The sequence below is a fragment of the Geotrypetes seraphini genome, chromosome 9 (genome assembly GCF_902459505.1).
Source record: "Geotrypetes seraphini chromosome 9, aGeoSer1.1, whole genome shotgun sequence".
NCBI classification, from domain to species: Eukaryota; Metazoa; Chordata; class Amphibia; order Gymnophiona; family Dermophiidae; genus Geotrypetes; species Geotrypetes seraphini.
In genome coordinates, this window is record NC_047092.1 from 6,764,064 (window position 1) to 6,790,223 (window position 26,160).

Here is a 26,160-nt window from a genome sequence, read left to right on the forward strand (position 1 = left end):
GAAAAAAACAGACCTTTGCACATTTTTGCACTATATGGTGGGTGTATGAGGAGATTCATTTCCTGCACAGTTAAGTCCATGTGAAGTTACCTTGTGCTGTATTTGACATCTAGCAAGGTCTCTGTTTGGAAGGAAAGATCTAAGCTTAAAAATGAAGTGGCCAGAAGTTATGTTAAAAGTAGATAGCGTAGCTGGTTTTAAGAAAGGTTTGGACAAATTCCTGGAGGAAAAGTCCATTGTCTGTTATTAAGACATGGGGGAAGCGTCTGCTTGCCCTGGATTGGTGCACTCAGCAGCAACAAATACTAGTTTTGGCTGGCTCTTTCCCCGCATTTCTCCTCTCTTCCCCACGATTTAATATCCAGTTCAGGCAGTAAGTAAATGCATCGGCAGGGGGGGTCTGGTAAGTCTTGGGGGCTGGGGATGGAAGGTGAGAATCAGTTCTGGAAAAATGTGATTTTTTTTTTTAAGTACTTTGTGAAATTTATTGTTGTTGTGAAATTTATTGTTATACTTTGTTTAAACTTAAAAAGCGGTGTCATTAACAGTGAATCTAATCGAAAAATCGATTCAACAGGGTGAATCGAATCGAATGAAATATTTTTCTCTGAATCGGGCAGCACTATTGGCTACCATGAGAATGGGCTACTGGGCATGATGGACCATTGGTGTGACCCAGTTAGGCTATTCTTATGTTATGTTCTCATCTGTAGGGGCCTTTGTTTTCACTTCTTATTTTAATGTATTTTTTTCCTGGGAACTTATCAGTGTTTTTTTATAATGGGAACAAAAATGGAAGAGAATTAATGTGTGTGGAATGGGGGGGTAACTAATTTCTTCAGCTAAATAATTCAATCCACTTCAAACAGACATAGGAGAACTCACGCACCATTCACACACCCTCCAACCAAAAACGTCAAAAGAAAAAAACTGTTCGACAACCTCCTAGCCATTCGAGCTGCAACACTTGACCCCCAACTCTACAACCTATTGACCTCGACCACAAACTACAAAACCTTAAAAAAAGAAATAAAAACCCTTCTATTCAAAAAACACATAAAACCAAACTAACATAATCAGAACTGTCCCAAGCATCACCTGCAACTACTCCATATGTACTTCTGATGTCATGACAATTCCGACATAATTTATGTTATGTTATGTTTGGAATAATGGTTACATAAATGAGGTTCAATAAAAGAAAATTTTCACTGCCTGTTTCTATTCTGACCATTTATTCCATTTCATGGTTATTGCAAAAAAAAAAAAAAAAAAAAAATTTTTCCATGAGGGGGGGGGGGGGGGGGGGTGTCAAAAAATGATGGGCCCCGGGTGCCACATACCCTAGGTACGCCACTGCCTGAATGTATATGAGACTTCTAATAAATCCAAAGAACGGGTCCTTGATCTATAAAACTAGAGAGAGCAGAGCAAAGGACTAGATAAGTTTATTCAGGCCTGGAGAAAAGAGTGGGATGAGGTACAAAACAAATGCGAGAAAGAGCTGTGTCCCGTATATGGTGATTCGGTGTAGGATGGGCTGGGGAGGGCATCAACTGAACTCCACCAACTTGGAACATGAGGACGTTACTGGCCAGAGTTTACGGTAGATATCCCGCAAACAACGGGATGGTTGGATAGGCTGGAGTGAGCTTGGAACCTAGGACAAGACCAGGTGGACTTTAGTCTAAGGCCCAGAAATAGCAAAGAAGAGACAAGTTCATTTAGGGGTCTTTTTTGTTAAGGTGCGTTAACCGATTTGGCGCCTGCTAAATGCTAAGACGCCCATGGAATATAATGTAATGTAATTTATTTGTAATTTATTTCTTATATACCGCTAAATCCGTTAAGTTCTAAGCGGTTTACAGAGAAATATACATTGAAGAGTATAATAAAATAAGATAAATGAATAAAGAATTGGTACTTTGAAATTCCCTTACTGTCCCGAAGGCTCACAATCTAACTAAAGTACCTAAGGACAAACAAATTAGCAAATAATAGAAAGGAAAAATAAAGAATAGAGTAAATGAGATATAAAGCATCCTAACAAGAATACATAGAAAACATTGATCTCATTACGGCCATATTCTTTTGAAGCAAGTGTACATCCCAGCAATAATAAAGTGGGTAAAGTAAATAAAATTAAAATTATTTGAATTAAAACTAAATATATATAAATGAATTAATTAAGAGAGAAACCAAAAAACCGTTAGACAATGGAATTCTAATGAAAATTTAAAATAAAGATGTAAAACAAAATAAATAAAAAACAGTAAAAATAAATGAAATTTTAAACACGATGTTATAAGAGTCAGGGGGGTCTCAATTTCACTTCAGTCAGATCATCATTCTCAGCATTGGATGTCTTAGCATTTCGCTTGTGCTAATCTTTAGTGCGTTCCAAATTGGTTAGCACGCCTTAATAGAAGGACCCCTTAATCCTGTATTCTTAATGAGAATAACTAATGGGTCGACTGGATGGACCGTTCAGGTCATTTTCTGCCGTCATTTACTATGTTACTTAAGCTACTCTATCACTTTGAAAAAGGCTGTAAAGAACTGTATTTATTTTTAGTATGTTTACATTCAGGTACTCAAGAATTTTTCCTATATGGCTCACAATCTAATGTTAAACTCAATAATATTAAGGAGTTAAATAGTAATTACTTGTGGGTGTCAGGTCAAAAGCGCGCAGGGACAAAGGCGCGCCCAGACAATTGAGCGCAGCGCGCGCCGCCGCACCGCTCTAAATTACTGTTTTTAGCGCTCCGACGGGGGGGCGTGGGGGAGAACCCCCCACTTTACTTAATAGACATTGCACCGCGTTGTGGGGGGTTGTAACCCCCCACATTTTACTGAAAACTAAACTTTTTCCCTGTTTTTAGGGAAAAAGTTCAGTTTACAGTAAAATGTGGAGGGTTACAACCCCCCAAACCTCCCATAACGCCGGCGCGATGTCTATCAAGTAAACTGGGGGGGGTTCCCCAACCAAACCCCCCGACGGAGCCCCTAAAAACTGTAATTTAGTGTGGCGCGGCGGCGCACACTGCGCTCAATTGTCGGCGCGCGCTTTTGTCTTTCGCGCCGTTGTCTATGAACCTTACTTGTGTTAATAGGTCAATTTCATGAAAATACTCCACAAGTTATAGAACCGATATATATCTAAAAAACACAATATGCTGTGAAATAGTAATAAATGTTCATTAATATAAATGAAGTGCTCAGTCACCAACCGATCCGTGCATAAAGTACCGTTAAAAGTACAAGCGCTGGTTGTACAACAGGGACCATCATAGCACTCACAGTCCCTAAAACTTCCTTATACAGTAATAATTGTCAAGAAAAAATGAAAAAACACTTATCTTCAAATAAGCAAAAATAAGGTAGCAAATGCTTTGTTCAAATCCAGCGCTCGTAACAGATATCCATCTCAATAAAGACTCCCCGAATTTGAAACTCCCATAGTCTCCCACGATCTACTGTACCTGGGGTAAGGGAGTATTGCACTGGGATTGAACCCGCAACCTCATGGTGCTGAGGCTGCAGCCCTAACCGCTAGGCTACTCCTCCACTCCAAAAGTACCTCTCTCCCTGGAGCAGTGTCTTGCAAACTTTGCAAAGCCACGACGCACTAAACGTGGTGGCCGTGGCTCGACGGCATCGGTAGGTGCGTGGACATCAATGTGATGACATCCGTGCATATGTGAAGGCTCTCCAGACAGGTGGGGGTGCTGGAAGGGAAGAGGCGCGGAGAGGCACTGGTGCCGGCTGACTGCCTACAGGATGTGCCTCTCGCCACGAGAGGCGCATACTGTAGGGCGAGGGTCGCCTAAGTCCCTCCTTGAGGGCCAAATCCAGTCGGGTTTTCAGGATTTCCCCAATGAATATGCATTGAAAGCAGTGCAAGCACATAGATCTCATGAAAATTCATTGGGGAAATCCTGAAAACCTGACTGGATTTGGCCCTCAAGGAGGGACTTTGGGGACCCCTGCTGTAGGGAGTCAGCCGGCACCTCTCATAAGAACTGGGAGAGACTGGGTCCATCAAGCCCAGTATCCTGTTTCCAACAGTGGCCAACCCAGGTCACAAGTACCAGACAGAAACCCAAAATTGTTTTCTTTATATGTTGTTTTATTCCCCTTTCTTCTTTCAGAAGCTGAGACTTTGAAGAAAAATTCAAAATTACAGAAACAAGGTGTCTTGCAGGCAGGCATTTCAGATTTTTCGTTCTACTTTTGTTCAAAATTTAATATCTTGCCTTTGATAGCCAGGGATCCAGCAGATCAAAAACAGAAGTGCTGACCCAGGGTGGTAGACAAAACTGTGTGACCAGCAGAGAGAGATGTGCTGAACAGAAATGAAATGATAAAGCTATTTTTACAAGACCAAAAAGGACATGATGGAGATTAGAAAGAAGCCCTAAGGATGGCCTGCTGGCTCAGGTGTCAAGTGGTGAGCAGTGCCGTACTTGTAACAAACCTGGCAATATCTGTTTCATCATGACACCTGCATGACATAAAAGAGACTTCTCACAGCTCTATAAGAAAAAGTTTTTATAAAAAATATGTAGAAGATAAGCAGAGAAAGATTTCAACAGGAGAATTTGTAGAGAGAAATTTGCATTCGTATTTTATGGTACAGTATAATAGATGAATTGCTGCATGACAAAGTTCTCCTTTTGTTGATTAATTAATTTATTTTTTGGTGCAGCCCTTTCATTCCACAAGCACTGAAATGCACTTCTGAACAAAGAATCCATTTTCTTTTACAGCACATTAACAGCATTGAGAAACAAAGCAATTATAAACTTTTTAAAGAAACGGATTTTATTTTTCTCGCATTCTATTCAACAGATGAAAATCCTGGCTTTTGCACTAAAATTAATCAACTATTCTTGAAATCTTCTAAACACAAATTTGCTTAAAGCTGGAAAAATACAGAAGGGAGAGCCAGTCTATCGCCAAATTAACTTACAGATGCATTTTTATCTACATGGATTTTTAATTTTTTTTTTTTCTGTACCAGGTGAAAATTACCTGTATCTTCTACATTAAGGGCATGACACAATGAGATTGGTTGTTAATTCGCATGCAATCGTAGGTTACCAGGAAAGGCATAAAAACGGAAATGAAGACTAGCTCATCTACCAACATTCCAGAAGCCTGCTGCAATGTAATGACCAACAAGTTTCAGACACCTTCAAATTTAGATCAGCACCATGAAAATTACAAAAAATTAACTGAATACGCCTAAAATATAAAAATTCACAATCACTTCCATGATGACTCTTTCTTAAGAATGTCCATGTTCCCCTATAACAATGACCGTTTAAATGAAAGCCTACAAGAGGACTCTTCCAATAAATCTCTGTGGAATTGGTCCAGGAAGTACAGGAAACCAAAGGGCAAGCATATACTAAAGGGTTTGGGGAAGGAGATCCACTCAAAAATTCAAACTATCCTTCCCCTCTTTAAAAGGCATATCCCATTCAGGAAAATTAGGGACATCCATCGTCTTCAGGATCACCGAACTGTGGAACAGCTTTACTGCCCCGCTTCGGAGTCTAGGCTCCCTCCAACTCTTCCGAAAACATTTGAAAACTTGGCTTTACTCTAAAATATAATTGACCTCTCCCTATTCAATATACTAAGTCCCTCTAAACTCTCTCTTTACTAAGTCCTTCTACTTTCTATTCCTGTAAACCGTGTCGAGCTCTACTTCTGTGGAGATGATGCGGTATACAAACTTAAGGTTTAGTTTAGGGACAAAGCAATCAGTAGACATCAAAAGCAAGGTCTTCAATCTCTACAAACAAGAATTACTCTTAAGTGAAACAGGTCTTGTTGACTTATCGAGTTATCACATTTCTCCAAGAATTCTTTACCACTTCACCAGTTATTTTCATTTTATTGCGCTTATAAATGCCTCCATCCCCTACTGCCAGGTTTCTATAGTTGAGGGGTTGCTACGATGACCAGTACAGGACTTGTTGGGAATTGAGCAGAGTTGCAGACTGAACCAAGCAGCTCTTAATCGGAGAAGAAGCAAACAAGTACAGTGCAGGAATTCTGCAGTCACCATAAGAACAACATTTGATCAGACTGTCTTAAGTCTGAGATTGGACATTTTGGGAAAGACATTCAAGACTCCTGTAGAGAAAATGTCCATTTTCGACAAGTCATTAAAAAAAAAAAAAAAAAGATATTTACTACTACTAGTTATTATTTCTATAGTGCTAAAAGGTGTACGCAGCGCTGTACATTTTAACATACAATAGACAGTCCCTGCTCAGGAGAGCTTACTATCTAATTTAGACAGGACATTTAGGGTTGGCGAGACGATGGTAGAGGAAATGATACAGTGGGTTTAGGTATCTGACATTTTAACATACAGATAGTCCCTGCTCAGAAGAGCTTACAATCTAATTTAGGCAGGACATTTCAGGGTTGAAGAGACAATGGTAGAGGAAATGATACAGTGGGTTTAGGTAACTGACATTTTAACATACAGATAGTCCCTGCTCAGAAGAGCTTACAATCTAATTTAGGCAGGACATTTCAGGGTTGGGGAGATTATGGTAGAGGAAATGATACAGTAGGTTTAGGTATCTGACATTTTAACATACAATAGACAGTCCCTGCTCAGGAGAGCTTACAATCTAATTTAGACAGGACATTTAGGGTTGGGGAGACGATGGTAGAGGAAATGATACAGTGGGTTTACGTATCTGACATTTTAACATACAGATAGTCCCTGCTCAGAAGAGCTTACAATCTAATTTAGGCAGGACATTTCAGGGTTGAAGAGACAATGGTAGAGGAAATGATACAGTGGGTTTAGGTAACTGACATTTTAACATACAGATAGTCCCTGCTCAGAAGAGCTTACAATCTAATTTAGGCAGGACATTTCAGGGTTGGGGAGATTATGGTAGAGGAAATGATACAGTGGGTTTAGGTATCTGACATTTTAACATACGATAGACAGTCCCTGCTCAGAAGAGCTTACAATCTAATTTAGGCAGGACATTTCAGGGTTGGGGAGACGATGGTAGAGGAAATGATACAGTGGTTCTAGGTACCTGACAGCAGTGAGTGGGAGTTAAGAGTTGAAAGCAGTATCAATAAAATGGGCCCTAGTGCACCCATCTTTTGGGGTCATTTTTGAATATGAGAACGTCCAAATGAAAAATGCAGCCAGCATTCTTAGCAAAATGGCCACACAGACATCTGAGCAGAGCAGAGGGGCACAGAATGGTTGAGTAGTCAGGAAATCAAATATGCAAATGGAAGAAAAAATAGCAGAAACGGTAAAATGGGGGAACAGGATATTATTTTACATAAGTTAGTGATAGGAGGAAGTACAAAAGTGGCATTGTGAGGCTTAAAGGTGAAGGGGAGGAATATGTAGAAGCCAACAAATATAAGGCTGAATTGCTTAACAAATATTTCTGTTTTGGCTGAAGCAAATAAGACTGGAGGCGAGGCAGGGGCCTTAGGCATCTGGACCAATCAGAGCCTTTGGCTCCTCCCCAGTGAATCCCAGGATGCACTGGGAAGGGGAAGGCCTGCCATTTTGATGAGGCTGTCCTGCTGGCCAGAGGGGTGTTGGGTTGCTTGACTTCGGCAGCTCGATTTGTTGTTTTGGAGGGGTTTTTTTTGCATTTATTCTGTGCTTGTGCCCATTGCTATCACCAGCAATGAGCACATGCAAATTTAGTGACCCTTTGCTACTCTCCGCCAACCTCATTTGCCTGAGCATTTTTGGGGAGAATGACTCGCTTTTTTAAAAAATCGCTACAATAACGGCTGCAACAGCAGCCCATCAGTTTTTAACGCAAAGTTTTGAGAATCTAGCTCCTAGTGACTGTATTTACGGCTCATGACTACAGTAGACTAGAAAGAGCCCTGAAGCATAGCTCCCAATTAAGGATTCTCATTGTAATAATGATGCAAAGGGGACAGAATTCAGGAGCAAGCCCTCAATCTGAATTAGCTGGAATCCAAAAAGGACAGAAGGAAACGCCGGACAGGAAACAAAAAAGGATTCACGCTTTGGAATGCACTAAGAGGAAGCTTTTACCAAGTTGGATTCTGACTCACCTTCTGGATCAGTAGCATGGAATTTTGTTACTCTTTGGAATCTCAGAATTATGCTGTTCTTCTTTGGGATTCTGTGTGAAATGTTGCGACTCCTTGGGTTTTGGCCAAGTACTAGTGACCTGGATTGGCCACTGTGGGAACGGGCTACTGGGCTTGATGGGCCATTGGTCTGACCCAGTAAAGTGGTGTCAGGTCAAAAGCGCACCGGGACAAAGGCGCGCCCAGCCAATAGAGCGCAGCGCGGAGGCGCCCCCCGCTCAAAATTACTGTTTTTAGGGCTCCGACGGGGGGGGAACCCCCCCACTTTACTTAATAGACATCACGCTGCATTGTGGGGGCGTTGTGGGGGGTGTGGGGGGTTGTAACCCCCCCACATTTTACTGAAAACTTAACTTTTTCCCTGTTTTTAGGGAAAAAGTTAAGTTTACAGTAAAATGTGGAGGGTTACAATCCCCCAAACCCCCCATAACGCCGGCGCGATGTCTATTAAGTAAAGTGGGGGGTTTCCCCAACAAAACCCCCCGTTGGAGCCCCTAAAAAGTGTAATTTTCTTTGGCACGCGCCTCCATCATGCGCTCAGTTGTCGGCGCGCGCCTTTGTCTTTCGCGCCGTTGTCTATGAACCCAGTAAAGCTATTCTTATGTTATGTTCTTATAGGTTCAAATGACTTTTTAAAAATGTTCCAGAACTACCAATGTGAGGGTTTGTTTAGGTGCCTGCCCAGAAAAATATGCCAGCTGAGCTCATAAACACATACAGCGCCCAATGCTCTTTGTGGTCATCTCCTTCTTTAGAAGAACGTAAAAACCTTTGAAATCAAAATGATAAGGTATTTTGACACCTACCAGATAGGACTTGACAGAGATCTGGGCTTTCTTTCCCACTATAAAGACATTTAAAACTGCTCTGCCACCTTTCTGTCTCCTGCCCACCCACCCCTCTCTCTTCCTATCCCCAAAATGCTTTCATGTTTTCCTTATATTTCCTGATATTTGTCAGCATTTGCTTATTTCTGATCTGAAGAAGAGGCGTTACTTTTGAAAGCTCATCATAAAATGCATTGAGTTAGAAACATAGAAACATAGAAAGTGACGGCATAAAAGGGCCAAGGCCCATCGAGTCTGCCCACTCCATTGACCCCCCCCCCTAGTTAATCGCTCTCTGATGACCTTTTCCCTCGTAGAGATCCGACATGAGCATCCCATCTGTTCTTAAAATCTAGCACGCTGCTGGCCTCGATCACCTGTACTGGGAGCTTATTCCAGCAGTCAACCACTCTTTCGGTGAAGAAGTACTTCCTGGTGTCGCCATGAAACTTCCCGCCCTTTATTTTCAACGGGTGTCCTCTTGTGGCCGAGGGTCCTCTAAGAAGGAAAATATCATCTTCTACCTCGATATGACCAGTGACATACTTAAACGTCTCAATCATGTCTCCTCTCTCCCTACGTTCTTCGAGAGAGTATAGCCGCAATTCGTTCAGCCTTTCTTCGTATGATAGATCTTTGAGCCCCGAGACCATCCTGGTGGCCCATTCGCTGTACCGTCTCGACTCTCAGCACATCTTTACGGTAATGTGGCCTCCAGAATTGTACGCAGTTCTCCAGATGAGGCCTCACCATGGTTCTGTACAAAGGCATTAGGACGTCGGGCTTCCGACTAACAAAGCTTCTCCGGATACAACCCAGCATTTGCCTAGCCCTGGATGAAGCCTTCTCCACTTGATTGGCCGTTTTCATGTCTTCACTGATGATCACCCCCAAATCCCGTTCTGCTGCAGCCCTTGCCAAGGTTTCACCATTCAATGTGTACGTTCTGCACGGATTATTGTTGCCCAGGTGCATGACCTTGCATTTGTTAGCGTTGAAGCTAAGCTGCCAGGTCGAGCACCAATGTTCCAATAAAAGCAGGTCTTGCGTCATGCTGTCGGACAGATTGCCGTTACTCACAATGTTACATAGTTTGGCATCATCGGCAAGTAATGTTATTTTACCTTGAAGCCCCTGAGTCATGTCTCTTACGAATATGTTGAAAAGGATCGGGCCCAAGACTGAGCCCTGCGGCACCCCACTGGTCACCTCCGACGTTTTAGAGATGGTACCAATAAAAAAGGTATGACCTTATTTCCTTTTTTTTTTTGCTTTATTTCTTTATATTACCTTGGAAAGTGGACTAACACGGCCACCACTCCATGTCACTCCTTTAGCAGTGAAACTGGAATTTCTTTCACAGACCAGCTCCCCTTCTCCCCACATCGATTCTCTTTGGCAGAAGATTATGCTACCCCCCCCCCTCCCACCCATCTTAAGACCACATCTGGAAAGTACTAAACATCAGTGCCAAGAAGATTTAAATGAAAATCCCTAGTTAGGGCTTTCAGAGCCTGGATTATAACGCCTGAGAAGCCAGAGTTACCGTAAGTCCCCATTCCGACTTGTGCCAGTTTGTCTTAAAACATCCTGCAAACACCATATAATTAAAGCTTTATAATCAGAAGATAAATTCTTGAAGACTAAGTGATATTATTAAGGCAACAAGCAATACCTCCACACTTCATACAGATGTACAAGATTTAAATATTTATAAACTCATGATGCTTCATGGACAATAACTCGCAAATATCACTGCACAATATAAACACACGGTGTGTATTTTGCAGCCTTTAATTTTACAGCAAATGCTATCTCCCGCTGAATAATGGGCAGACGGTTATTAAATCAGAGAGTGGTTAATTTGAGCTGAGTGGGATGTCAGGGGTTACGGGGGAAAGGTAACAAATTGTAGAGTTTTGTTGAAATTGCGAGCTGAATGAAGAAGGATTTGGGCTGGGTGGGAGGGTGATTCCTGGAGCTTTGGGCTGGAATCAACTGCTGAAGACAAGAAAAAAATAAAAATAAAAAATAGATCCCATAAATATTAATGTCTGCAATGTATTGTGGCTTTCAAAGCACGTTGGGGTTTTAATTTTGTAATCGTGTTCGGTGGAACAACATGTCTAAAACCACATAACACGCACTGCAGAATACTTGTCTTTCAGCTGAAGAAATGCCAAGCAAGGATTTCATATTCTAGGCTTTGCAAAATACACAAAGTAGAGCTTAAAATGATTTCCCAGATAATAAATGAAAATTAGAGCACTTATGACACTATGTTATAGGTACATCTTGGTCTACTGCCAACAGTTCTTCAGAAAATTTATGGCAAACAATAATTCAAATTCAATTTTACTTACGAATGGGATAATTTAAGGTTTACTCTCCTAGCCTGTTCTTTGCATTGTGCTTGGAAAGATAGAAACATGATGACAGATAAAGACCAAACGGCCCATCCGCAGCATCCACTATCTCCTCCTCTCCCTATTGGCTAAGGCTCTTAACATTTGCATCTCCTCTTCCTATAGGCTAAGGCTATTTACACCTGCATTGTGAGGTCATAGAGCTTTAGGGTTATAGAAACATGATGGCAGATAAAGGCCAAATGGACCATCCACAGCATCCTCTATCTCCTCCTCTCCCTATTGGCTAAGGCTCTTAACATTTGCATCTCCTCTTCCTATTGGCTAAGGCTCTTTACACCTGCATTGTGAGGTCATAGAGCTTTATGGATATAGAAACATAGACATATAAGTTGTAATATTATCACAGACTAATAGTGATTAACTCCCATTAATATATATTGAACTATAGAAACATGATGGCAGATAAAGGCCAAATGGCCAATCCAGTCTGCCCATCCACTATCTCCTCCTGCTTTGCTTGGTCCTTTCTCATGTTAGACACTCCCATCAGGGGTGTCTATTCTATTTCAGATTTTGTTATCACCCGTAAAGAGGCAATTCTTACAAGTCAGCCCTTCATCAATATCGCTTACAAAAATGTTAAAAAGAACAGGCCCAAGAACCAAACCTTGAGGCACACCACTGGTAGCATGCCTTTCCTTCAAAGCGATCTCCATTGACCACTACTCTCTGTCGCCTTCCACTCAACCAATTCCTGACCCAGTCCATCACTTTGGAGCTCATCCCGAGGGCACACAGTTTATTATAGACATCTGGTGTGCAAAACTGTCAAAGCTTTGCTAAAATCTGAATGTACCACATCTCCAAGGTAGAGAGAACGAGAGGGCACTCTCTAAAGTTAAAAGGGGATAGATTCCGTACAAACGTAAGGAAGTTCTTCTTCACCCAGAGAGTGGTGGAAAACTGGAATGCTCTTCCGGAGGTTATTATAGGGGAAAACACCCTCCAGGGATTCAAGACGAAGTTAGACAAGTTCCTGCTTAACCAGAACATACGCAGGTAAGGCTAGACTCAGTTAGGGCACTGGTCTTTGACCTAAGGGCTGCCACGTTAGCAGACTGCTTGGCACGATGGACCATTGGTCTGACCCAGCAGCGGTAATTCTTAAGTTCTTATCTAGCATACTCCCTCTATCCAATTCTCTGGTCACCCACAGAAATTGATCAGATTTATCTGACAAGACCTGCCTCTAGTGAATCCATGTTATCTTGGGTCCTCTAATGCAGTGATTCCCAACCCTGCCCTGGAGGAACACCAGGCCAATCGGGTTTTCAGGCTAGCCCTAATGAATATGCACGAGAGAGATTTGCATATGATGGAAGTGATAGGCATGCAAATTTGCTTCATGCATATTCATTAGGGCTAGCCTGAAAACCCGATTGGCCTGGTGTTCCTCCAGGACAGGGTTGGGAACCACTGCCCTAATGAATATGCATGAGAGAGATTTGCATATGATGGAAGTGATAGGCATGCAAATTTGCTTCATGCATATTCATTAGGGCTAGCCTGAAAACCCGATTGGCCTGGTGTTCCTCCAGGACAGGGTTGGGAACCACTGCTCCAATCCACTGGATTCCAGAATCATCACTATTCTCTGTTTTAATTTACATATTGTTGAGTAAGTGAGCTATGTTAAAAAGAACCATTAAAATTATTTTACAGGGATGCTTCTTCCTGTTTGTGCTGCTAGGCTTAATCTGTACAAGACACATTTGACACCTCCATTCTGGATGCACATCCAAGGATAAGGATTAGACACTAATTAGGGATACGAAAAATCCAAAGAGACCTCTAGAAACCATTAGGTCTTAACTCATCTGCCAGTTTTACCTGAAAATGACATTAAGCGATTACAAAGAGCCAGAACGAAAAAAAAAAGAATTCACATACATTTTCTATTTCAACAAAAATAATATTATAGGGAAACATGGATTGGATCGATTGCATTTTATTTATTTATTTATTCATTCAGTTTTCTATACTGCTCTCCCAAGGGAGCTCAGAATGGTTTACATGAATTTATTCTGCTTGAACATAGGTATTAAGCGGTTTACGATACTAAATATAGGCATTGAACTACTCTCTCCGTCCCGAACGGACTCACAGTACAGTGGTGCCTCACACAACGAACTTAATTGGTTCCAGGAGCAAGTTTGTTATGCGAAAAGTTCGTTATGTGAAACGCGTTTTCCCATAACAATACATGTTAAAAAAAATAATTCGTTCTGCAGCATAAAATATGCTAAGATGACATAAAAAAAGATAAATTTTTTGTTATTATGTTTATTTAGATACATCTAAAAACATAATTGTTTTTTAAAACAACACACATTTTTTAAATTTAAAGACATACTAAGTAGAGTCTAATTTTACAGTGAGAGAGGGCAGAGTCTCAGCGGCAAAAACTGGGACTTACCTGTTCATTTTTTTTTCTTGGCTTATTTTTGGTTGGCCCGGTGGTTCTGTGGTCAGAGGGCAGTTGTTTCTGCAAGGCAGATCTCTGCTCTACTGGCGGGGCAGCTCACAGTCCCAGCATTTGCCATTTTCCCCTGAGTTTGTGCTGCTTTTACATAAAACATTTCTTCTTCTGAGCGCTCACCCTTCCCTTCATGGGGAAGCGGCGAGAGTAGCTCCACCCCCCCCAACGCATCAGCAGTAGGCGCCGGGCCCCTGCGAGCCGACGGTCCGCCACTGCACAGGGAACCAGGCGGAGAGAGGGCAGTTAAGCGCAGTGCCTGCGCGGAAGGATGCAGCTCGGGCGACTTCGTTGTGTGAAACGAAGTTCGTTGTGGGAAACGAAGTTCGTTGTGGGAAGCAAGACCTGAAGTTCGTTGTGCGCAGCGTTCGCTGTGCGAGGCGTCCGTTATGCGAGGCACCACTGTATAATCCAATGGCTACATTGTATTGCATTACTCTGAAATCAAAGGTTATTTCTGAAGCTGGGATATACAAAATACATCTTTATGCAATTTGGTGGACAACTTAACCACTTGCAAAAACATACACATCTGGCTGGGCCATAGGAGAGGCCCCCGTCAACTTTGCCTCTGAAGCAGAGAAGCGCCATCTAGACCTGGAATGAATTAAGCATTAGGCCTTGATCTAGTCAGCCCTGGAAGAATGATGAATGGTATGTTCACCTGCCAGAGGGACACATCCTGGCCAGAGCATGAGCACCAGGCCTCAAATAATCTCAGGATTCTGACAAAGGTCACAGACACGGAGCACTTCTGGATCTTCAGCAGCATAGCAATGACTGAGGGAGAAAACCCTTTCCATTCCCAGGCACTGGGCTTAACAAAAAGGAAAGTGAAGGACCAACGAGGAGCAAAATCAAGCCAACCTACCAAAGGCAGTGATGCCCAATCTGGCACGCAGAAAAAGACTAGAAATATGTGCCTCTCAGTTCTGCATATCAGAGTCCACAGTGGAAAGATTGCAGGGGCTGAAGACAGGCTCTGAGTTCATCAGAACATCCTGCCCCACCGACTCAGGCTCTCCCTTCCGGCTACAGAATGGAAGGCATTTGGATTTCTGGTGAGTTACCATGAGGTTCCTTCTTTGCATATACGTCCCGTTTTCAGTGGGAAGTATCAAATGTTTATCTTTTTGTTTGGCTTGTTCATTATCAGGTTTTTTTTTTTTTCTTCCTTTTTTTAATTGCTCATTAACATGGGTTATTGCATTCTGCATACTTTTTTATATATATTGTTGCATATTCTCTTTCTAATTTTACATTGATGCTTTTACCTTTTTTAAGGAATGTCATTTTCAGCAATGTTAAGTCTACAGGTTAGTTATATGGTATCCTTCCATTTATTTGTTTGATAAATTTATTTCTATTTTTTATGTCTTAAGTGTTTTATATTAGAGACCCCTGATGCAAGCAGATTGATATGCCAAAACACAGTGATGTCGGGTCTACATTACTGGACACTTTCTTGGACTGAAATAAAATGTCACTGATTTTATCCAGCTGGCTCTGGTGGAAAGCTTTTCATCCTGTCCCACTGCTTTCTTCGTTTGCACTTCACTTGTGGGCCCTCTTTCTGTTGAACTTTTTGTGGCATTTACCATGAGGTTGAACACTGGCACTGCCCAGCAATCCACCACAACACAGAAGGCTGCTGGGTTAAGCTCCCATTCCCTAGGGTCCAGCATCTGCTAGCTATGAAAGTCTACATGGATATCGTGAACCCCCAATAAATGGGCTGCTAAGAGTGCCAGCAGGTGCAACTCTGCACATACAGTACACACACCTTGTCCAATTCCAGGAAGACCACTACACTCTTGGAGCTCCCCCATTAGTTGGACCACACACATATCACTCAACCCCGAGTCAGAGGAAGAAAATGAAGCAAGGGCAGATGAATACATCTCACTTCCAGGTGATTTATGGACCACACAGCCTCATGGGCCATCTACTGCTCATGAGGCACCATGCCCAAACAGTGGCTTCCCAGTCTCTGAGACTCACATCTGTGGCCATCCTAATTAAAATGCTTGAGTACCTCAATAAAATTCATGTAAACTGTTCCAAACTCCCCTGGCAGATTGATATAGAAAATTGAATGAATGAATAAATCTTGTAGGTGCAAAGAAATCCCCTTCAAGAGAGGGTGTGGTACGGAGTGGATCACTATTCTAACTGATACAGATCAAGGCCTGCAGGGGGAGCCAAACCCTGGTAAAATGGGAGCATCACAGTGGGGAAGGTCCTTATCAGCCCCAGAAAAGATTCTTAAACTTGACCCCTATTTAAAACAGTGCACTTAAATTAAAAAAAATATGCAGCAATTTAAACAAAACAATTTTGAAGGAAAAAAAAAAAAAAAGCAGGCTTAGGAACCCACCATAAATGAATAATGGAGAGACAAATAAAAAGCCCCAGGCTGGTATTTGATGTAGCCATTTCTGTGCCACAAGTAAATTCTGAGAGGCCTGCAGAGAGATTTAAGATACTGAGCTACTGAATCGGTATTTGCTGATTCAGACCAGACCAGGGAACATTACAGACTCAATTCACATAGTTCAATGTGGCAGACCACCATTTATTTAGTCAAATTTCTAGCCCGTCCTCCCAAAAAAGTCCAGAACGGGTTACAGCTTTACATACACAGTAGAAGGTTTAGCAACAAGGTTACAACTTCAGAACAACAAATTTAAGGAGAAAAAGCAAGACTAGAAATTCCTATGTACAAGTTTTGGGTACTGAGCATGGTAAAATGGCAAACGATGGTCAACGAGGAGGCAAATTCACATATAAGATATTCAGAAGAACAGATTAAAGGGAAGGACAGCAACAGAGGGATGATTCTCATGCACTGCACGGAGGAATGAATACATGATTTGGGGGCTGAGCCCAGTAGAATGGCAAACGATAGGCCCTGTAAGTATAGCAGCTACAAATACAATGTCATCGAAATATAGGACAATTTTAGGCATTCTTGGTGTAGGTACATGTAGTGGGGGGTAAGATCTCGCATAGTTGAGCACCGAGTGTGCGACTAGAGATTCAGGCCCTCTTTTAACGAAGGTGCGCTATCCGATTCGCGGGAGATAATCGCGTGCATGTTAGTCTATAGACACGTTAGCGCACCTCAGTATAAGAGGGAGTTAGTTACATCACTACAACTTTTCTGCCCTGTGCCCACCCTACCACTCCCTCCCCCCCAAAAAAAAAAAATTATATGGCCATGAACAAGACAAAGTACAGAAGTAGTTAGTCCAAGATAATGCATGCGTCTTTTTTAGTTAAACGTACAGACTCCTGAACCTAACGAAGCACAGCACCAAAGAGGAAGGGAGCAAGATAGCGTTCTCTTAATTTATTATTGGCCAGGAGCACCAAAGAAAGAATTAAAAATTGTTTTTTTAAATTACGGCAGATAAGATCTATTGCCAAATTTCTCAGTCCTTCTTCTCTAAACATATTAATCCATTCATTTATAATAGCGAAAATTGATTACTGTAATGCCCTATTCTTAAACATCACACAAAAAGAAATAAGAAGGATACAAATAATTCAAAATACAGCAATAAAATTAATTTATAATTCTAAAAAATTTGACCATGTGTCTCCACTACTGATGGATGCACATTGGTTACCAGTAAATCATAGGATCTTTTTTAAACTAATGCTCCTAATTTTCAAAACTCTAACATCTAATGAGCCGCAATTCATCTCCAAATCTCTAATCCCATACAAAACACAGCGATCTCTTCGCTCTACTGATCAATGTTTATTAGCCGTTCCATCTCTAAAAATTATAGGTACTAGAAGAGCAGATATATTTACTGTTGCTGGTCCACAAAGGTGAAATAAACTCCCTCAATTTATTAGAATAGAACAAAATATTACAACATTTAAAAAACTTTTAAAAACATATTTATTTAAAGATGCTTTCGACTTTTAACAGTTCATTTAAATTTCTTACGTTTTGGTATTAATGCTTAAGAAGTGTGCTCGTGTTACCTTGTGCTACCTCTTTTACCCTACCTTTTGTTCTTTCCCTTTATTCTTACGAAACCCGAAATTGTAACTTTTACTTTTCCCTTACCCCTCAAGTAAGTTTTAATTGTTTTTACGTTATGTTAATATAACTATTATGTTAAGTTTCCTATTTCTTTTTATTGTATTATGTACATCGCTTAGAAATTGTAATAGGCGATCCATCAAAAGATTGAATAAACTTGAAACTTGAAAGAAAAATCAGACATACAGTACCACGAGTCACAAACTATGTTAAAAAAATGTTTTTTTTTTGAGGGGGCTTATCAGCCAAACCTCTGAATCACAACCAAGTCTGCAATGCTGCATTACACCACTGCCGAAATGCAAAATGCTTTTGGTTAACCCTGCACGGTCGTAAATCTGTACAGATTAAGAAGATACCTTCTTTTAGGCCACATAGATGCGTCTCTCTCAAATGGTTCATAAAATACCCTTACGTGGAGAACACAAGAAACCAATAGCAGGGATCCAACACAATATTTTCCAACTAACGGAACAAATTTATTGAATCAAATTGAAGCTTGAGAATACAAATGTATCGACTCTGATGCAACCCGGCACCATGTTTCGGGGGTAACCTGCCTGCCTCAAAAGACACAATCTCTTCTGTTGGTTGGAAAACATTGCATCAAACCTCTACTTTTATTTATTATTTTTTTTTTTTTAGTTCAAACATTTTATTAAATTTTTATAACAGACAAAATACAACAAAGGAGAACTTTATTAATTATAACATATAAATTAAATCCTACTTAACAGCAGACATCTCATAGCCCAGACTATTAGGCAATCCTGCAAACGTAAGCCATGTTTCTAAATCATGAAATAAGTCAAATGGGCAATACCTTTACTTTGGGGAGGGCTCTGACTTCTGTCTCGAAGGACGTTAATCTGGTAGACGGCTCCATACGGCTCAAAAAGTTCTTTCAGCTCCTTTTCTGACCACGATCGTGGGATCTGTCCAACAAACATCTTGATGGCATCCGGGTCCGGCTGGTCTGAGTGATCCAGTGCTCCATTCATCTTGCTAGCTGTGCCGTTACTACAACAAAACACAGTAAATACGTTATTACATGACTCCAGAACTCTCTTGCTCTGTAATAACAGAAAAAAACACTCAATAGCATATGAAGAAAAAAAAACAAAAACATGTTTACTTAAGGTGATGGTAAGATCATAAGACGTGTCGAAAGGGTTCAGAGGAGAGCGACGCGTCTGATAAAAGGGATGGGAAACCTTTCATACGCTGAGAGATTGGAGAAACTGGGTCTCTTTTCCCTGGAGAAGAGGAGACTTAGAGGGGATATGATAGAGACTTACAAGATCATGAAGGGCATAGAGAGAGTGGAGAGGGACAGAGAGAGAGAGATAGAAAGACAGAGAGAGAGAGCTAGAAAGAAAGAGAGAGAGAGAGAAAGGGAGAGAGACAGAAATAGACAGAGAGAGAAAGAGAGAGAGATATAAAGAGATATAAAGAGAGAGAGAGAGAGAGAAAGATTGGAGAAACTGGGTCTCTTTTCCCTGGAGAAGAGGAGACTTAGAGGGGATATGATAGAGACTTACAAGATCATGAAGGGCATAGAGAGAGTAGAGAGGGACAGAGAGAGAGATAGAAAGACAGAGAGAGAGCGAGCTAGAAAGAAAGAGAGAGAGAAAGGGAGAGACACAGAAATATACAAAGAGAGAGAGAGATATAAAGAGAGAGAGAGAAAGGGAGAGAGAGAGAGAGAGAGAGAAAGATTGGAGCAACTGGGTCTCTTTTCCCTGGAGAAGAGGAGACTTAGAGGGGATATGATAGAGACTTACAAGATCATGAAGGGCATAGAGAGAGTAGAGAGGGACAGAGAGAGAGATAGAAAGTCAGAGAGAGAAAGCTAGAAAGAAAGATAGAGAGAAAGGGAGAGAGACAGAAATAGACAGAGAGAGAGAGAAAGAGAGAGAGAGAGAGAGAAAGATTGGAGAAACTGGGTCTCTTTTCCCTGGAGAAGAGGAGACTTAGAGGGGATATGATAGAGACTTACAAGATCATGAAGGGCATAGAGAGAGTAGAGAGGGACAGAGAGAGAGAGCTAGAAAGAAAGAGAGAGAGAAAGGGAGAGAGACAGAAATAGACAGAGAGAGAGAGAGAGAAAGGGAGAGAGAGAGAAAGATTGGAGAAACTGGGTCTCTTTTACCTGGAGAAGAGAAGACTTAGAGGGGATATGATAGAGACTTACAAGATCATGAAGGGCATAGAGAGAGAGAGAGAGAAAGGGAGAGAGAGAGAGAGAGAGAGAAAGATTGGAGAAACTGGGTCTCTTTTACCTGGAGAAGAGAAGACTTAGAGGGGATATGATAGAGACTTACAAGATCATGAAGGGCATAGAGAGAGTAGAGAGGGACAGAGAGAGAGAGATAGAAAGTCAGAGAGAGAAAGCTAGAAAGAAAGGGAGAGAGACAGAAATAGACAGAGAGAGAAAGAGAAAGAGATATAAAGACAGAGAGAGAAAGGGAGAGAGAGAGAGAGAGAAAGATTGGAGAAACTGGGTCTCTTTTACCTGGAGAAGAGAAGACTTAGAGGGGATATGATAGAGACTTACAAGATCATGAAGGGCATAGAGAGAGTAGAGAGGGACAGAGAGAGAGAGATAGAAAGTCAGAGAGAGAAAGCTAGAAAGAAAGGGAGAGAGACAGAAATAGACAGAGAGAGAAAGAGAAAGAGATATAAAGACAGAGAGAGAAAGACAGAGAGAGAGAGAGAGAGCTAGAAAGAAAGAGAGAGAGAGAAAGGGAGAGAGACAGAAATAGACAGAGAAAGAGAGAGAGATATAAAGAGAGAGAGAGAAAGATTGGAGAAACTGGGTCTCTTTTCCCTGGAGAAGAGGAGACTTAGAGGGGATATGATCGAGACTTACAAGATCATGAAGGGCATAAAGAGAGTAGAGAGGGACAGATTCTTCAAGCGTTCGAAAAATAAAAGAACAAGAGGGCATTCAGAAAAGTTGAAAGGGGACAGATTCAAAACGAATGCTAGTAAGTTCTTCTTTACCCAACGTGTGGTGGACACCTGGAATGCGCTTCCAGAGGGCGTAATAGGGCAGAGTACGGTACTGGGGTTTAAGAAAGGATTGGACAATTTCCTGCTGGAAAAGGGGATAGAGGGGTATAGATAGAGGATTACTGCACAGGTCCTGGACCTGTTGGGCCACCGCGTGAGTGGACTGCTGGGCACGATGGACCTCGGGTCTGACCCAGCGGAGGCATTTCTTATGTTCTTATGTCATACTGGGACATATCGAAAGTTCAAAGCCCATTCCAGGTCACAAGTATCAGGAAGAAACCCAAAGAGTAGCAACATTCCAGAGCTGAGATTGTGATGTCATAATGCCTCATTCCACCAATGCCTAAGAGCCAACCTCAGCAGTGATGTCACAATGGCTCTATTGTCCTATAATTGGCTCATATAAGAACATAAGGGTTGTCATACAGGGACGGTATCCTGATTCCGACAGTGGCCAACCCAGGTCCCAAGTATCTAGCTAGATCCCAAGGAGCGAAACAGATTTTATGTTGCTCATCCTAGAATAAGCAGTGGATTTTGCCCCAAGTCCATGTGAATAATGGTTTATGGGCTTTTCTTTTAGGAAATAATTGAAATTTTTTTAACACCCTGCTAAGCAAACTGCTTTCACCACATTCTCTAGTAACATAGCCCTTATTCTATAAACTGCATGTAATTATAAAATACCATCACTTATATACATAACTTAATTGGCCCTTAATCTGTACTAAACTTGGAAAGTACCATTAATTGGTAATTTATCAGCAGATCCACACGTAAACACATTAAGTTTTCTTTTTTTTTTTTTTTAAGTTCAATAGTTTTTATTAAGTATTTTAAAGGATACAAGAATCATTTAAAGTACATAGAAACAAAATAAAGCTTTCTGTATATAAAATATATAAATTTATGTTTAACTGTATAGGAGCAAAGGCTCCAATTATTAAAAATGTATGTAAGGGATATATAAGATAAAGATAAGAGAGAGCAGTAAAGAAAAAAGGAAAGAAAAATGAAAGAGAGAAGAGAGGAGAAGAAAAGGATAACAGGAGTGTCTAAGAAGATGAGCGTACATAGGAATCTAAGAATGACCATGGAGATTTGTTGTATTTCAAGTTCATGCAGGTTCGGAATGTAACTCTCTTCTCATATGCGTAGGATTCAAATCTATGATACATACTCAGAGAGTTCCACCAAAAGGTATAATCTAATAGCGAGGGTGATTTCCAATTTTTTAGAATGTGCATGAGGGCAGTCACCAACATGGTATCAATGAGTTTAGGTGGACAATTTGATTGTGTGAAACATGGGTGTTGAGATCGAAGGATTATAATGTCTATAGAGATTTCTTCTGAGCAGTTAGTAATAGATTGTATGGTGTTCCAGACGTAGGTCCAAAAAGAGCGGACTAGAGTACAATGAAATAACATATGATCAAGAGTTCCTTCCTCTTTCAAACAGTTCCAACAAACAGAGTCTTGTTTTAAGTTAGCTTTCCACATGCGAAGTGGGGTCCATATTGCCTGCCACATAAGGAAGTACATTGATTGTGATACTCTAGAAGATAAAAGCGGGCGATTTGTTGATGACCAGAAAAGCTCCCAATCAATGTCAGAAAGCGGAGTGGTAAGTATAGCGTCCCAGTGCTTCATAGATTGAGGTGAAAAAGTGAAGGAGTGATCTCTTAAAATACTGTAGAAGGATGATATCGCCTTACCTTTTAGTAGAGACAGAGAAGACCAGTTGTAAATAGTATTTTTGGAAGTCATATAGTCAAATCGTATATGTAAAGACGGCAACACTCCAGTGAGAGAACGCCATTGTGAATAAGTAGAAGGAGGTAGCGAGTATGTAGAGCACAGTATATCGAATGGAATTAACGAGTTGAGGGTAGACAATTGATGGACAAACCATATACCTGCCCGCTGCCACCTTTTCCATGATAGAGATTTGTCGTGATTTTGAATTTTGGGATTGTTCCAAAGGGACAAGAGTGGACTAACCTTAACTGAGATTTCAGTCAATGTATCTATAAGATAAAGAGCATGCTGCGTTGCACCCAATAAAGAGTATCTCTTTAAGTGCCTTGGTATTGACACCGTTAGTAAGCATGAGATGTGTAAAGGCGTACATAAAAAACATTCCATTTCAAACCAGGCAGGAAGATCTTGAGTGGGAAGATTTTGAGTGGAGGAATTAGTGAGCCAGTAAGCTCCATATTTGGCTAATGAAGCAATATAATAGTGATAGAAATCAGGAAAGTTGAGACCACCGTTGATCTTAGAGGCTTTCAGTTTGGCGAGAGCGATTCGAGGTTTTTTCTTGTTCCAAATGAATTCAGATATTTTCATATTTAGCCAATGAAATAATGATTTCCGGCATAACAGAGGGAGCATAGAAAGAATATAATTAATTTGAGGGGCCAGAGTCATTTTGATGGATGCAATTCTACCCCACCAGGATAGAAAGAGTGGGTTCCATCTAGATGTAGTGTTTAGAACTAGATTTTTGACTTTAGATATATTAAGATCTTGAGCATGAACCGAATCTTTATGTATTAAAATCCCCAAGTATTTCACAGCTTCATGTGACCATGAGAAAGGAAAATGAGCCAAATCTGATGGAAGTATATTATCATTTAGAGGGAAGATCTCTGATTTCTCCCAATTAACAGAGTATCCGGAAAGGAGGGAGTATTGAGTGATAATATGAATAAGATTGGGAAGGGAGAGTAAAGGGTCTCTCAGAAAAAATAAAACATCATCAGCATAAGCTGCTAATTTGAAATCTCGATCAGAGGAGGGAATACCTTTAATTGAGGGACTTTGTCGTATAGCTGAAAGGAGTGGCTCTAACACTAAATTAAATAGCAATGGTGAGAGAGGACAGCCTTGTCGAGTACCTCTATGGAGGGGAAATTTATTGGATAAAGAGTTGTTAATCCTAATACGAGCTGTGGGTTGATGATATAGCGTTTTTATCCAGTTTGTAAAAAATGGGCCAAAATTATACCACTTCAGGACACGGAAAAGGAAAGGCCACTCCACTCGGTCAAAGGCTTTTTCAGCATCAATAGCTAGGCCTATTACAGGGTCTGACATTGTTTTAGCATGAGCGTTAATATAGTGAAATAGGCGCAGGTTGTCTCCTATATATCTTTGTTTAATGAACCCTGTTTGATCTTTATGTATAAGCAGTGGGATTATTTTGGTAAGTCTTAATGCAAGTAATTTTGCCATTATCTTGTAGTCTAAATTGAGGAGAGAGATGGGGCGAAAGTTTTTAACTAAAGTGTCATCTCTGTCAGGTTTAGGGATTACTACAATGGTGGCCTCAGTGAAATTGAATTGCTTGTCCGGAGTGGAGTGGAGGAAGTCATAATATTTAAGGAGATGAGGAGCTAGTAGGGTGCGAAATTGCTTAAAGAATTCGTTCGTGAAGCCGTCTGGGCCAGGGGCTTTCCCAGCAGGTAAGGAAGATATGGCAGTTTCAATTTCTAATATAGTTATTGGAGAATCAAGTTCCAATTTAACAGATTCTGGAATGGTCGGATGAGTTAAGGAGGTAAGATATGAGTCTATATCTGCTTCAGGAGTGGTAGATTCAGATTGGTATAAAGAAGTATAGAATTTTTCAAATTGAGAGGAAATTAGAGATCTGGTTTTGACTAATTGACCTGATGGATTCTGAATAGCCGTTATATGTAGTCTTTTAGATTTATTTTTAAGGTATCTGGCCAAAGGACGACCCATTATATTATCTCCCATGTAATGACCAGAGTTAGAGATAAAAATATCACGCCTAGCTATATGTGAAACTAAAGTATTATATTCATATTTAAGATTTTGAATACGTTGGAAAGTATTTGGGTCATGTATGTGGTTAGACATATGTTGTAATTCTAAGGTTTTGATGGAGTTTTCTAAATCTTTTTCCTTTCTCATGGACTGTTTCTTTTTCCAAGAGGCAATTTTAATCAATTCGCCTCTAAGGGTTACTTTGTATGCTTCCCAGACAATGGAAGGGCAAATTTCAGGATCTTTAGAATTATTTTCAAAAAACTCCGCAGTGAAAGAATTGATTTTTTCAATAATTTCCTCGTCTAGCAGTAAGGCGTTGTTTAGCCGCCATGAGGGGGATTCCTTATTTGGGGCTGAGATGGAAATATATAAAGAGATGGCAGCATGATCCGTGAGAGAGATTGGATGTATAATGGTATTGGTGAGATCTTGAATAAGAGAAGGGGATAAGAGAAAATAATCAATTCTCGAGTATGTATTATGTGGAGGTGAAAAATGTGTGTATTCTCTACCTTTCGGGTAAAGCAAGCGCCAAGGATCCACAAGAGAATAGGCGTCCTTTAAAGCATGAAGAGCTGTGAAAGACTTGGATTTGGAGGGTTTACAAGAAGAAGATCTGTCAATATATAAATCTTGAATTTGATTAAAGTCCCCTCCCAATATCAGAGAACAAGTATCAAATTCAACTATCGCCAGCTGAAGCTCTTTGAAAAAGTCTGGGTGGTCTTTGACCGGGCCGTATATATTAAGAAAAATAAAATTAGTTGAGTGTATCGCAGCATGTACTAGACACCATCTTCCTTCAGTGTCTATTTTAAAATTGTGAATAACGGGAAATAGTTTATCATTGAGAAATATTGACACACCATTTTTCTTTTGATGAGTTGCAGGGGAATATAAGTGAGTTGAAAATCCCTTTAGTTGAAATTTCGAGGCAGCAGCGGGTAGGAGGTGGGTTTCCTGCAAATAAATTATATCAGGATGTTTATTGGATACATAATTGGCTATCTTTTTCCTTTTAATGGGATGGTTAAGACCATTCACATTAAAGGAAAAAACATGTAAATCAGCCATAATATATGATATATATTGTTGAATCATAGATTATATCTCCTCTGTCCAGAAAAATATCTGATATAATTGTAAGCTCGGGCAGACACTCCTGTCTAAGAAGAAAAGAGATAAAGAAAAGTGTGAAAGTAAAAGAGAAGAAATCAATAATATCAGCATAGTATATGGTCAGAAAAAGAGTGGACCACACTATTCTACATATTTTAAAACAATTTAAGTTTTCTATTTTATAATCTTACCCTCGAATTCTCTAACTGGCGCCCATGTCGGCGGCTGCTTTAAAAGTAGCCGCCAATCACACAACAACACCAGTTCCAGAATCACGCCCGATTGCAAA

At 40.7% G+C, this 26,160-nt stretch overlaps 1 protein-coding gene across 17 annotated transcripts in view; it reads right to left on the reverse strand.

Annotated features, from left to right (window-relative positions):
- CELF2 (CUGBP Elav-like family member 2) overlaps window positions 1-26,160 on the reverse strand; it is a 1,015,007-nt gene that overhangs the window by 245,741 nt on the left and 743,106 nt on the right. For all 17 annotated transcript variants that reach the window (XM_033957563.1, XM_033957566.1, XM_033957556.1 and 14 more), the window contains one exon: window positions 18,758-18,954. In XM_033957563.1, the coding sequence (XP_033813454.1) occupies window positions 18,758-18,935 (178 nt within the window). In that variant the 5' untranslated portion in view covers window positions 18,936-18,954. Of the gene's footprint in view, window positions 1-18,757; window positions 18,955-26,160 lie in introns of those variants that run through there.